Source organism: Pan troglodytes, chromosome 16, assembly GCF_028858775.2.
Source record: "Pan troglodytes isolate AG18354 chromosome 16, NHGRI_mPanTro3-v2.0_pri, whole genome shotgun sequence".
In the NCBI taxonomy this organism is placed as follows: Eukaryota; Metazoa; Chordata; class Mammalia; order Primates; family Hominidae; genus Pan; species Pan troglodytes.
In genome coordinates, this window is record NC_072414.2 from 77,443,807 (window position 1) to 77,455,978 (window position 12,172).

Consider the following 12,172-nt stretch of genomic DNA (forward strand, 5'->3'; position numbering starts at 1 on the left):
GGCTGAGGCAGGATAATCTCTTGAACCCAGGAGGCGGAGGTTGTGGTGAGCTAAGATGGAGCCACTGTACTCCAGCCTGGGCGACAGAGTGAGACTGTCTCAAAAACAAACAAACAAAAAAAAGAGGATAGATCTAGACTGTTTCTCTTCTAGAGTCCAGGGGGGATTTGAATCCAGTTGTGATCATCCTATTAAAAAAACAAGTCTCTGAGGCCAATTATGATCTTACCTGCCTGGAATCCACTGAGAAGCCATTGGCTTGATCTAGAATAACTGAGGCTATCTGATTGGCCCTGCTGGCTTCAACCATATGTGCTTTCTCTCCATTACAGCCAGAGGAAGAGCAGTTGGCCTGTGATATCACCGGATCCAGTTCATCCACCGATGACACGGCTTCTCTGGACCGACATTCTTCTCATGGCAGTGATGTGTCTCTCTCCCAGATTTTAAAGCCAAACAGGTCAAGAGATCGGCAAAGCCTTGATGGATTCTACAGCCATGGGATGGGAGCTGAGGGTCGAGAAAGTGAGAGTGAGCCTGCTGACCCAGGCGACGTGGAGGAGGAGGAGATGGACAGTATCACTGAAGTGCCTGCAAACTGCTCTGTCCTAAGGAGCTCCGTGCGCTCTCTTTCCCCCTTCCGGAGGCACAGCTGGGGGCCTGGGAAAAATGCAGCCAGCGATGCAGAAATGAACCACCGGAGGTGAGATGGGAGGCGGTTTGTTTAGTGTCTCAGTGTCTGCTTGCTTTTGAGAAGCTTCTGATTTGTATTATTGTTGGTAAAAGAATTTAGGAGACCCTATAGTATAGAAGAAAGAATATAGGTTTTGGAATCAGGAAAATCTGTGTTCACACCCCAGCTCCATAATTTACTATGTAGATGACCTTGGGCAAGTCACCTGACCCCTCTAAGCTTTAATATTCTCATCTGTAAAATACCTTCATTATTATTTTTAATAATACAATGAAATGTGATTGTCATATAATGAGTGTTTAGTAAATGGGAACGTTTATTCTTACCACATTAATGAAACTTATGAATGAGAAAATATTGGAGGCAGTAGTTTCATATCAACTTTGAATTAAGAAACAAACATGAAGTCTTACAGTCTTAACACATCAAAGTCTTTCAGAGTATTTTCTGAGAATTAAAACCATCTGTTTCTAATACAGAAAGTTTTGATAAAGTCTAAATTATCATTGTTTAACCCTCAAGAGGATATAAGACTCATTACATTCATTTTACATTCATTACATACCATTAAATTGTTGGGATTTTCCCATGTGGGAACTTGTTAAGTGTGACCCAGTATCAGTCCTTCAGTTTGGAAGCAGGCTATATGAAGATATGTCGAATTTGACTTTTTTTTTTTTTTTTTTCCTGAGATGGAGTCTTGCTCTGTCGCCCAGGCTGGAGTGTAGCGGCGCAATCTCGGCTCCCTGCAAGCTCTGCCTCCCGGGTTCACTCCATTCTCCTGCCTCAGCCTCCCAAGTAGCTGGGACTACAGGTGCCCGCCACCACGCCTGGCTAATTTTTTTTGTATTTTTAGTAGAGACAGGGTTTCACTGTGTTAGCCAGGATGGTCTCGATCTCCTGACCTTGTGATCCACCCGCCTCGGCCTCCCAAAGTGCTGGGATCACAGGCGTGAGCCAGCGCGCCTGGCCTGAATTTCACTTCTGACTGCTGGCTGGCTAGACAAATGTAAGCAGATGGTTTTAGCTTTAAAGAATGAGTATGGTAGTGCCTACTATATTTACAAGAGTGTGCTTATTCCAAAGCTACTTTGCTAATAAGTAAAACAGATAAGGGATGAGGCTGACAGTTGTTTTAAAACAATTGATGTAATCTCATGAGCCCAGGAGTTTGAGACCAGCCTATGCAACATAGGAGTCCCCATCTCTACAAAAAAGAAAACAGCCGTGCATGGTAGTACATGCCTGTGGTCCCAGCTACTCGAGAGGATGAGATGGGAGAATTGCTTCAGCCCAGAAGTTTGAGGCTGCAGTGAGCCATGATCATACCACTGCACTCCAGTCTGGGCAACAGTGAGACCCTGTCTCAAAATAATAATAATAATAGTAATAATAATAATTGATGTAAACAGCTCAGCTATAGCAATTATTTGCTCAAATTTCTCAACCTCCTGGTAATATTATGGCTGTCTAATCACATTCATTCACTTATTTATTCAGCCAACATATATTGAACACTCACTATGTGCCAGACTCTGCTCTAGGTTCTGGAGATAGGTAAACAAGACAAAGTCCCTGCCTCCATGGAGCTCACAGTAATACTTTCTTACACTTTCCTAATTTGCTAATCTTTTCACACTCTCTTTATAACACATTTCTGATATAATTTTTCAGTCCTCTCCATGAGTCAAGTGGTATTATCCCCATGTTTGCAGATGAGAAGACTGGTGCAGGTAGTTTGCATCATTTATCCAAGGTCTCTGGTCTCTTAGTCAAATGCCGTTTCTATAATTCCATATTATTCTATGGTGGCATGTAGGATGCTAACCTTAAAAATAAGCAGCATGCTTTTTCTGCTAGCTTGTTTTTATATACGTTTGAGACCCTAGATTTTATAAAAAGTAATTTCCCAGTTTTGCTCGTGGTGTACTCTTTTTTTTTTTTTTTTTTAAGCATTCAGAGCAACAGAAAATGTAAGAGCATGGTGAATGATCCCTACAGCCAGAGCTTGAAGCAAATGGAACTTTTTTGGCAGGACAGTCTTATCTTAAATGATAACAGCATCAAGGAATGAGGGTTTATTTTCTATACAATCCCCTTTTCTTTATAATCCACTATGGGTTCCTTTGTCACAACTTTGATTTTAGAGCTACATGTGACTGTGTCTGTCATGTCGCTCAGATGAGGAAATTGAAGCTCAAAATAAATGATTTGCCCAAAATTACGTAAGTTCAGTTCAGTCTAGAACTGAACTGAGACTAGAACTCTACTTCTTTTCATCCTGCATAATGTCATGGGATCTCCTGTTTGAATTTACTGCTAGGGCTTACCTAGGACCACTGTCCTAATACCTCTGAAGATAATGGAATGAGAGTGAGGTTTTAATTAGTTTGGCTAATTGTTATGGTATTACCTGCATGTAGTATAACCTGAATTTTAAAGTGTTAAGAAAAACCCCTTTAAAGCTTTGAGTAGTAATTTTTTTCTGATTCTTTAATAATTTAATAAACTTTATAACTTTTGCCATTTGATTAACTCCTTGGAGCAAGGGGAGGAGCAAAGTAGCCCTCCACAGAAATTGTCAGGCCCTTTTGGTCCTGATGTTTTTCTCATTCCATATTCCTTCATTCTCTTGCCTGTGCCATTTCTCTTTGAGCAGTGTCTCTCTCCCCAGTGTGGTGTCTGTATGTTTCATGCATTTGTATCCCATTTTGTTTCACCTGCAACACTGACCTCTTCACCATTCATTTTCAGTTCAATGCGAGTTCTTGGGGATGTTGTCAGGAGACCTCCCATTCATAGGAGAAGGTACAGAGTTCATTAACTTGATGGACTAACCATGTCACCTCTGAGCATATACTAACAAGCATCTCATTCTGCTTAATCCATGATTGGATCATCTACTTTTAAGTAATGTCCCATCTAATTCAGGCAAATAAAATATAGGTACTTATTAATTGCTAGTGTCCATTTTATATGAAATGGTTTCTTTAATTTGAAGTTTTATGCTATTTTATCTTTTTTAAAAATTATTTTTAATTTTTTAAAATCTTGTGCTTATTGTTGTTCAGATGACTGTGAGAATAGGGTCTCACCTAGCTTTCTCTAGGAGAGTTCGAAGAATTGTCTATGTCGTGCCTATTTAATGGACCCTGGGGAGTACTTTTGTTTCTTTTCCACAAAAGAAAAACCAGGAATGTGTGTGTGCTTGTGCACAGGCCCTAAAGTATTGTCAACACATTGTTTAATAATGTAATGAAAGACTTTATTACTAGGCCACCTGGCATTTTCCATTCCATTGTGGATGTAGTCATTTCTTAAAGCAAGTCAGAGGCATAAGTTCATTCCTTGGCCTTTGAATTCCTTAATTAGTATTTGTCAGGTAATATTTTGAAGCTAAAAATAAACGATTTATAAGCTGAGAAGTAATTTCTAGTCAGATTGCTAATTTGCTTCAAATTTTCCATTGGATTTTCTTTAGAAGTCATTAGTGACCTTCCATTGTTTAGAAAAATATTCAGAAATCCAAAAATTAGGGTTATATTACTGTTAGTTTCTCATGTTAGGAGGCATTTGTAAAGAAGTATTTTTAACTATTAGCTGAACCTGTTTGTTGGTAAGTGGGCAAATAGTGATCTTTCCTACTTTGTCTTTTTCAAGTGGATGCTTTCTTTAATTCCAGATTTTAGGCAAGAAATTGAGCTGAAATTCAGATATTCTCATGAATTTCAGATAATCATGATTCCTATGAAATTGTTCTTCTAGAAAATAAGTTGTTAAATAAGTTTTAACCCCATCTCTACTAAATAAGTTTTTTAGTAGAAGGTTCTTTGGAGATATGTTTGTCTGGGTCTTTATTAAAGCTCTTCAATATGAGCTTATTAAAAACATGCACTTGATGACAAGGTGGGAGAAGACAGATTGCTGGATGCAGTCTGAGTTAGTGTATACATGGAGTGTCATCAACAACTCCAGCCAGTTTCATCCCTAGTGAAACTTATTTTTGTAGGAAGAACGTAATGTATAATTTAAAATTTTGTAAAATTGAAACATTACAACAGGTATTATAAGGCAGGAGGAGGGACATTTGTTGTTTTTTAGTCTAGAACTTTCCAAATCTCAAAGCCAAAGAACTACTAAATATTATCCCTACTAATTGAGGAATTGAGGAAATGACGATGCTTTCCAAAATACTCTTAATTATGAAAGGAGTTTTCTGTTACCAGAAAGGGCAGACGTTGTAGACCATCTGCAGCTTCCTTCCTGGTACCTTAGAAAAGCTGTTATATCTTGGCCGAGCACGGTGGCTCACGCCTGTAATCCCAGCACTTTGGGAGGCTGAGCCAGATGGATTGCTTGAGCCCGGGAATTTGAGACCTGCCTGGGAAACATGGTGAAACCTCATCTCTACTAAAAACACAAAAATTAGCTAGGTGTGGTGGCATGCACCTGTAATCCCAGCTACTCAGGAGGCTGAGGCAGGAGAATTGCTTGAACCTGGGAGGCAGAGGTTGCAGTGAGCTGAGATCGTGCCACTGCACTCCAGCCTGGGTGACAGAGTGAATCTAAGTCTCAAAAAAAAAAAAAAAAAGCTTTTATGTCTGTCTTCCTGTCTCCCTATTGTTTTTCACTCTCTTCGTGTTAAATCTCCTCACAGTCTTCCACATCATTGTCACATCCTGGAAGTAAAGGAACATTTAAATCTGTAGAAGGAGATTATTTTTAAGAATGATGGTTTGGCAGTGTATGTTCAGTTACTGATTTGCCACATTCTGTTTCTAAAAAAGAAGTTGGATATTTAGGTAAAAATATGCCTATTTATTAACTGGCGATTTAAAATTTAAGTTAATAATGTCAAAGAATGGACTTCTGAGTCTTATCTGTGTTTGTAAAATATATATCTTCTCCTCACACAAGTAAATTATGTCAGTCTCATCCCACTTACCAGACCAGCGAAGTGTCTCCACTATATTTTTACTTTCTGCTTCTGCACTTGTAAGCTTTATACCACTAATTTAATCTGATTTAAAATGTTTTATACTATTTAGTTTTAAATGATATGGTAAAGATTTTTTAAAAGAGCCATAGGGGTAGCTCTTACATCCTCCCACCCATTTTCCTTGTCTCCTTTCTCCAGCCAAAAACCCCACTTGACAACAAAACAAAGTTATTAGATGTGTCCAATATAGGTGTTTATGGTGCCAGGCCTTCCCATCTGCAAGATTCTGGAGGGAGCCGAGTGGTTTTATTGAGCCGAGTGTTTTTATTGTCCACAAGCTCTGCTTTTATCTCTTCTCAGAAAACAAAAGCACATCACCTAGAACTTTATGGCCCAGGTAGCAGGGTATTTTTTTAATGATAGCTTTTGTTAATAAAAATCCCAACGTTTCCATGCAGTTTCCTTTATAGAACACATGATATTTTGAATTGATTATTGTTTTAGCTAGTGGTGTTTACTTAGCATTTCCAACCCCAGATTTTCTGTCCCTGCTACTTGATAATGGACACCCCTACTGGGATATTCAAGGAAGTAGATGATCAGATGGATTTTTTCTATCTTGCAGGAAAAATGGAAACAAACTTGAAATTAAAAAGATACATTTCTAACTCAGTGCCATAGAATTCCTTTTTTTAAAAAATTTTTATTATCAGCCAGGTGTGGTGGCTCAAGCCTATAATCCCAGCACTTTGGGAGGCTGAGGCGGGTGGATCACTTGAGGTCAGGAGTTTGAGACCAGCCTGACCAACATGGTGAGAGCCCATCTCTACTAAAAAAAATACAAAATTAGCTGGGTGTGGTGGTGGTGCACACCTGTAATCCCAGCTACTCGGGAGGCTGAGGCAGGAGAATCGCTTGAACCTGGGAGACAGAGGTTGCGGTGAGCCAGGATCGCACCATTACTCTCTAGCCTGGGCAACAAGAGTGAAACTCCGTCTTTGGGGGGAGTTTTCATTATCATTAAAATATAAGCAAATATATAATCAGTGTTATATGCTTTATCTTTAACGTAACAGCCTAGTGAGTAGGGTTTGAAGATGGATGCCAGTGTTGACTAAGTATCTTATCATGCAGAATCTATTAATTGTCTGGTTTGGTTGGATCCGTAATGGAAACACATGAAAAAAAAAAAAAAAACCCGATGACTCCATGAGCCCACCAGAGCACAGTTTGTCACTGTCTCTTTTAAAAAGTCTAGGATTAGAGATACTATGGTAAGGGTGATGTGGGAGTATGCGATGTACTGAGAGATCGTACCCAGTGGTGGAGTTTGAAATACCTCTCATGTCTGAAGAGCAAGCCATAGGTAGTTGCCACAGTTCGCTAGAAGGAATTTTTGGGTTTCAGGTTGAACTGGTGATACTGTAAAGAACGCACAGTCTTTTTCCACAATGCTGTCTAGACAAGAAGAAAATATTTTTAAGTTTCTATGATTTTTTATTATAGCCTTTTTAAAAATTGTCAATGTTACATTCCTAAATTTTTTGTTGATCGCATAAATACGTCTGTCTCTAACTATGCCCTTCGTTGTTAAACCTAATAACCCCATTCCTGTTTCCTCTTTTCTCCCTGCATTTCTGTTTCTGTCTTTGATGTCATCCCCAGTATGAGCTGGTGCCCCTCTGGTGTGCAGTACTCTGCTGGCCTGAGTGCTGACTTTAATTACAGAAGGTATGATATTGTTATGTGTCCAGCCACCAAATGGGGAACCATAAAATACACCATCAGGGCTTTTGGCTTGGAGCTGGCTTCTGTGTGGCTGGGATGCATATGGGCAGCCTGCTTTGTCTGTGAGCACAGCATTTCATTGCCTTTGCTATGGGTGTCAGTAACTCAACTGAAGGGATGCAGCCTAAGAGTCGGGTGATGCATCCTGTATGTCTCAAAGGGCCATAGATTTGATGTTTTCTGCACAGATTTATCTCTATCTGTTTTGGTCTGTCTTGATTTTCAGATCCTAAAAATTCTTGGAACCCGAAGAAAACAATCAAAGAACCAAGGCAGCTAATAAGATGCACTGATTTCTATTATGCTTCTAAATCCACCATTCTGTGTAGATTCCAAATTCAGAGACTCCTCATCGTTTCGTATTCTTCTCTCAACTGAACAGCCAGATTTAATTACTAAAACATTTTCAGAATTAAGTTTTGCAGTAAGCATAGATCTGGTTTTCTTAGGCTTTTCAAGTAATTTCTTCTTCACTTAGCCCCTCTTCTTATCCCTGGTATTGAAAGTGAGTTTTACAGGCCAGGCATGGTGGCTCACACCTGTAATCCCAGTACTTTGGGAGGCTGCGGTGGGCAGATCACCTGAGGTCAGGCATTGGAGACCAGCCTGAAAAACGTGGTGAAACCCCATCTCTACTAAAAATACAAAAATTAGCCAGACACGGTAGCAGGTGCCTGTAATCCCAGCTACCTGGGAGGCTAAGGCAGGAGAACCACTTGAACCCGGGAGATGGAGGTAGCAGTGAGCCAAGATCGTGCCACTGCACTCCAGCCTGGGCAACAGAGGGAGGCTCTGTCTCAAAAAAAAAAAAAAAAAAAAAAAAAAAGGAAAAGAAAGAAAATGAGGTTTACAGAGTCATTTACTTGTAGTTAGTCATGCTTTCTATTATATTGAAGAAAAACATATCCATTGTTTAATTTACCTACTAGAGAAAATAGAGTTATATGGCTTCAGTTCGTTAAGTTATTTACAAAACCAAAATAAATAAATAAATAAATAAATAATTTAAAAAAGCAAATACAAGTCCGGGACTGGTAGGTATGAACTTAATTGGAGCAATTTTCTGTACAGTTTTCCTTGAGTGGAGGTAACTAAGTAGCTTCAGTATACCTTCAGATTGAATTCCAGCTCATTGTTAGCGGAGAACATGGTCAGCTACAGCTATGTTTCGAGATCTTGGTATTTTAAAGAAGTTTCCACTGCAGTTGTAACAGATGTGAATTATTCTAGTTAGCAACCCAAGGAGGTTAAATCACTAACCTGTCTCTGTAGCCTTCTGCTTACTGAAAATGCTTTTCATTCTGCAAACCACAGAATCTTTCTTGGAGGAATCCTCTTTAAAATGCCAAATCCTGACTGCCTTTGTTCCCTTTACCAATATCCAGGCAAAAAATTACAACTCTTTCTACTCTTAGACCAGGTTGCTTTTCAGCATTTGTTCATTAAGGTGTTGTATGTGCCTGTTGCAACTAACAATTCTCGAGAAGCCTGTCAGCAGTTGTTTGGCCAGGTGTGCATAGATGGTAACACTCATGAGTAACACTTGGGTTTTCTTGGGTGAAAGCATACCTGTAAAATTATAAAGGTCAACTTGAATGTAAAATTATAAAGGTCCACTTAATGGACATAAGGGCAAGTTACCCAGTTTGCCTTCTGAAAGTTACTTAAGCTCGTATTTTCTCTGTGACATTTAATTACTTGGCATTAGTAGAGTTAGATTCACAAAGATTAATTAGATCGAGGAAAAAACACATATATAAAATATCAGATAACTATGGTCTGTCCATATAGTGTATAGAAAAAAATCTGAGAAGTGATCTTAGGTGGTTCAACATTTGGATAAATTTAATGCGGTAAGAAAATCTAAGTGCAGTATTCTTTCTCAGTATTCCAAGATCTGTGGGGGAAAGGTAGGTGGTATTCTTTGTGCCATGCCCTTTTAGACAGTTTTGCTAGCTGACATAGAAATAATACACAAACAAGGGAGATATACCCAGAGGGATTTTGTGTCCTCCTTTGTTTTTGAGATCCAGAAATAGAATGAATTAACTTTTGTGCCCTATGTTCAGTTTCAGTCTAGAAGGCTTGACAGGAGGAGCTGGTGTCGGAAACAAGCCATCCTCATCTCTAGAAGTAAGCTCTGCAAATGCCGAAGAGCTCAGACACCCATTCAGTGGTGAGGAACGGGTTGACTCTTTGGTGTCACTTTCAGAAGAGGATCTGGAGTCAGGCCAGAGAGAACATAGGATGTTTGATCAGCAGGTAAGTCTTAAATATGTCTAATTTGGAAAAAATGTATTTCACAAAATATGAACATAGAAGGCAAGGCTTCTGGTAGTATAAGGCTAGTAGCTATGATTACTTGCCCATTATATGATATACTTAATCTAGCACTAAACCAAGTGTTTAGCACCTAATTAAAAAGGGCCAGGCATGGTGGCTCATGCCTATAATCCCAGTGCTTTGGGAGGTTGAGGCAGGAGGATCAATTGAGCCCAGGAGTTCAAGACCAGCCTGGGCAACATAGCAAGACCCCCCATCTCTACAAAAAATTTAAAAATTAGCTGGACATGGTGGCTTGTGCTTGTAGTTCCAGCTACTCGGGAGGCTGAGGTAGGAGGATTACTTGAGACCAGGAGTTTAAGGCTGCATTGAGTCGTGATTGCACCACTGCACTCCAGCCTGGGTGACAGAGCAAGACTCTGTCTCCAAAAAGAAAAAAGAAAAAATAAAGACTATGTTAATCTGCATAGATTTAAATATTCCATCAAGGCACACTTTTTAAAATTAGGAAAGTATCCAGGATATTAAATTGAGTTTTTCCTTCTTATCTGAGACCATCTTTTACCCTCTCAATAGTAAACTGAATCTTGAAATACGCTACATATCGTTATTAATTTTCCCAATTCTCTAAAACATATCCCAAGTTTCTCCTTTGTAGGAAAAAAATTAAAAACAAAACTTTCTTACTACACCTTCCAGGAAATGTCAGTTGATTCTCTCTCCTTCCCATCCCTACCAGAATTCTTTTTTTAAAAAATTATTATTTTTACACTTTAAGTTCTAGGGTACATGTGCACAACGTGCAGGTTTGTTACATAGGTATACATGTGCCGTGTTGGTTTGCTGCACCCATTAACTCGTCATTTACATTAGGTATTTCTCCTAATGCTATCCCTCCCCCAGCCCCCTACCACACAACAGGCCCCGGTGTGTGATGTTCCCCGCCCCGTGTCCAAGTGTTCTCATTGTTCAGTTCCCACCTAAGAGTGAGAACATGCGGTGTTTGGTTTTCTGTCCTTGGCGATAGTTTACTCAGAATGATGGTTTCCAGCTTCATCCATCTCCCTGCAAAGGACATGAACTCATCCTTTTTTATGGCTACATAGTATTCCATGGTGTATATGTGCCACATTTTCTTAATCCAGTCTATCATGGACATTTGGGTTGGTTCCAAGTCTTTGCTATTGTTAACAATGCCATAATAAACATACATGTGCATGTGTCTTTATAGTAGCATGATTTATAATCCTTTGGGTATATACCCAGTAATGGGATCGTTGGGTCAAATGGTATTTCTAGTTCTAGATCCTTGAGGAATCGCCACACTGTCTTCCACAATGGTTGAACTAGTTCACAGTCCCGCCAACAGTGTAAAAGCGTTCCTATCTCTCCATATCCTCTCCAGCATCTGTTGTTTGCTGACTTTTTAATGATCACCATTCTAACTGGTGTGAGATGGTATCTCATTGTGGTTTTGATTTGCATTTCTCTGATGGCCAGTGATGATGAGCATTTTTTCATGTGTCTGTTGGCTGCATAAATGTCTTCTTTTGAGAAGTGTCTGTTCATATCCTTTACCCACTTTTTGATGGAGTTTTTTTTTTCTTGTAAATTTTTTTAAGTTCTTTGTAGATTCTGGATATTAGCCCTTTGTCAGAGGGGTAGATTGCAAAAATTTTCTGCCATTCTGTAGGTCGCCTGTTCACTCTGATGCCTACCAGAATTCTTAAGAGAGCATCTATGCTCCCTGCCTTCTCTTTTTAAAATTTTATTTATTTATTTACTTATTTAGAGACAGGGTCTCACTCTGTCGCCCAGACTGGAGTGCAGTGGTGCCATCACAGGTCACTGCAGCTTCAACTTCCCCAGTTCAAGTGATCCTTCTGCCTCAGTCTCCCAAAGTGCTGGCATTACAGGTGTGAGCCACTGTGCCTGGCCTTTGCCTTCTCTTTATCACCATCTAATCATCTCTTAATTTCTGCTGCTACCAGTCTCTTAAAACTCCTGTCTTGAAGGTCATGGATTTCCATGTCAGCCAAATCAAAGTGACTTTCATCTTCTGGATGTCCTCATTATCACTTACCACTTTTGACAATCCCTTGGGGAGCTTTTGAGTTGAGAATTCAAATTATTTGCTTTTATAGCATTGTACCTCACTGCAAGTCTTTTCTCTTCCTCTTGGGTCAGAAGACTGATTAATTTATGAAAGCATTCTGGGATGCATCTTATTTCCTCCAAATGAAACACTTAAAATTTAAAAAAAAACTGTTTTTGAATAGATGACTGGAGTTTGAGGCAAGAATCTAATGATACATTTCTAATTAAACAAAAACGTTGACAACCTCTTCCTTGATTTGCTGAGTAGGACTTTGTGTAGAAGTTTAAATTTTTATTGCATCCTACTACGAAGCACTAACATGACCAAATATAAACTTGACACTGAAGGATTATCTTAGTAATTATTGTAA

At 39.3% G+C, this 12,172-nt stretch overlaps 1 protein-coding gene across 50 annotated transcripts in view; it reads left to right on the forward strand.

Moving 5' to 3' along the window:
* The window catches only part of AKAP13 (A-kinase anchoring protein 13), a 373,116-nt gene that overhangs the window by 279,887 nt on the left and 81,057 nt on the right, over positions 1-12,172 (forward strand). For 34 of the 50 annotated variants that reach the window (XR_010151481.1, XR_010151483.1, XR_010151482.1 and 31 more), the window contains 4 exons: positions 333-703; positions 3,449-3,502; positions 7,299-7,364; positions 9,491-9,683. Coding sequence is in view for 46 of the 50 variants with exons in the window: in XM_054667098.2 (XP_054523073.1) it covers positions 333-703; positions 3,449-3,502; positions 7,299-7,364; positions 9,491-9,683 (684 nt within the window). In the remaining 4 variants the exon portion in view is untranslated. The remainder of the gene's footprint in view (positions 1-332; positions 704-3,448; positions 3,503-7,298; positions 7,365-9,490; positions 9,684-12,172) is intronic. The other 16 variants (XM_054667111.2, XM_054667126.2, XM_054667127.2 and 13 more) reach the window with 3 other exon arrangements.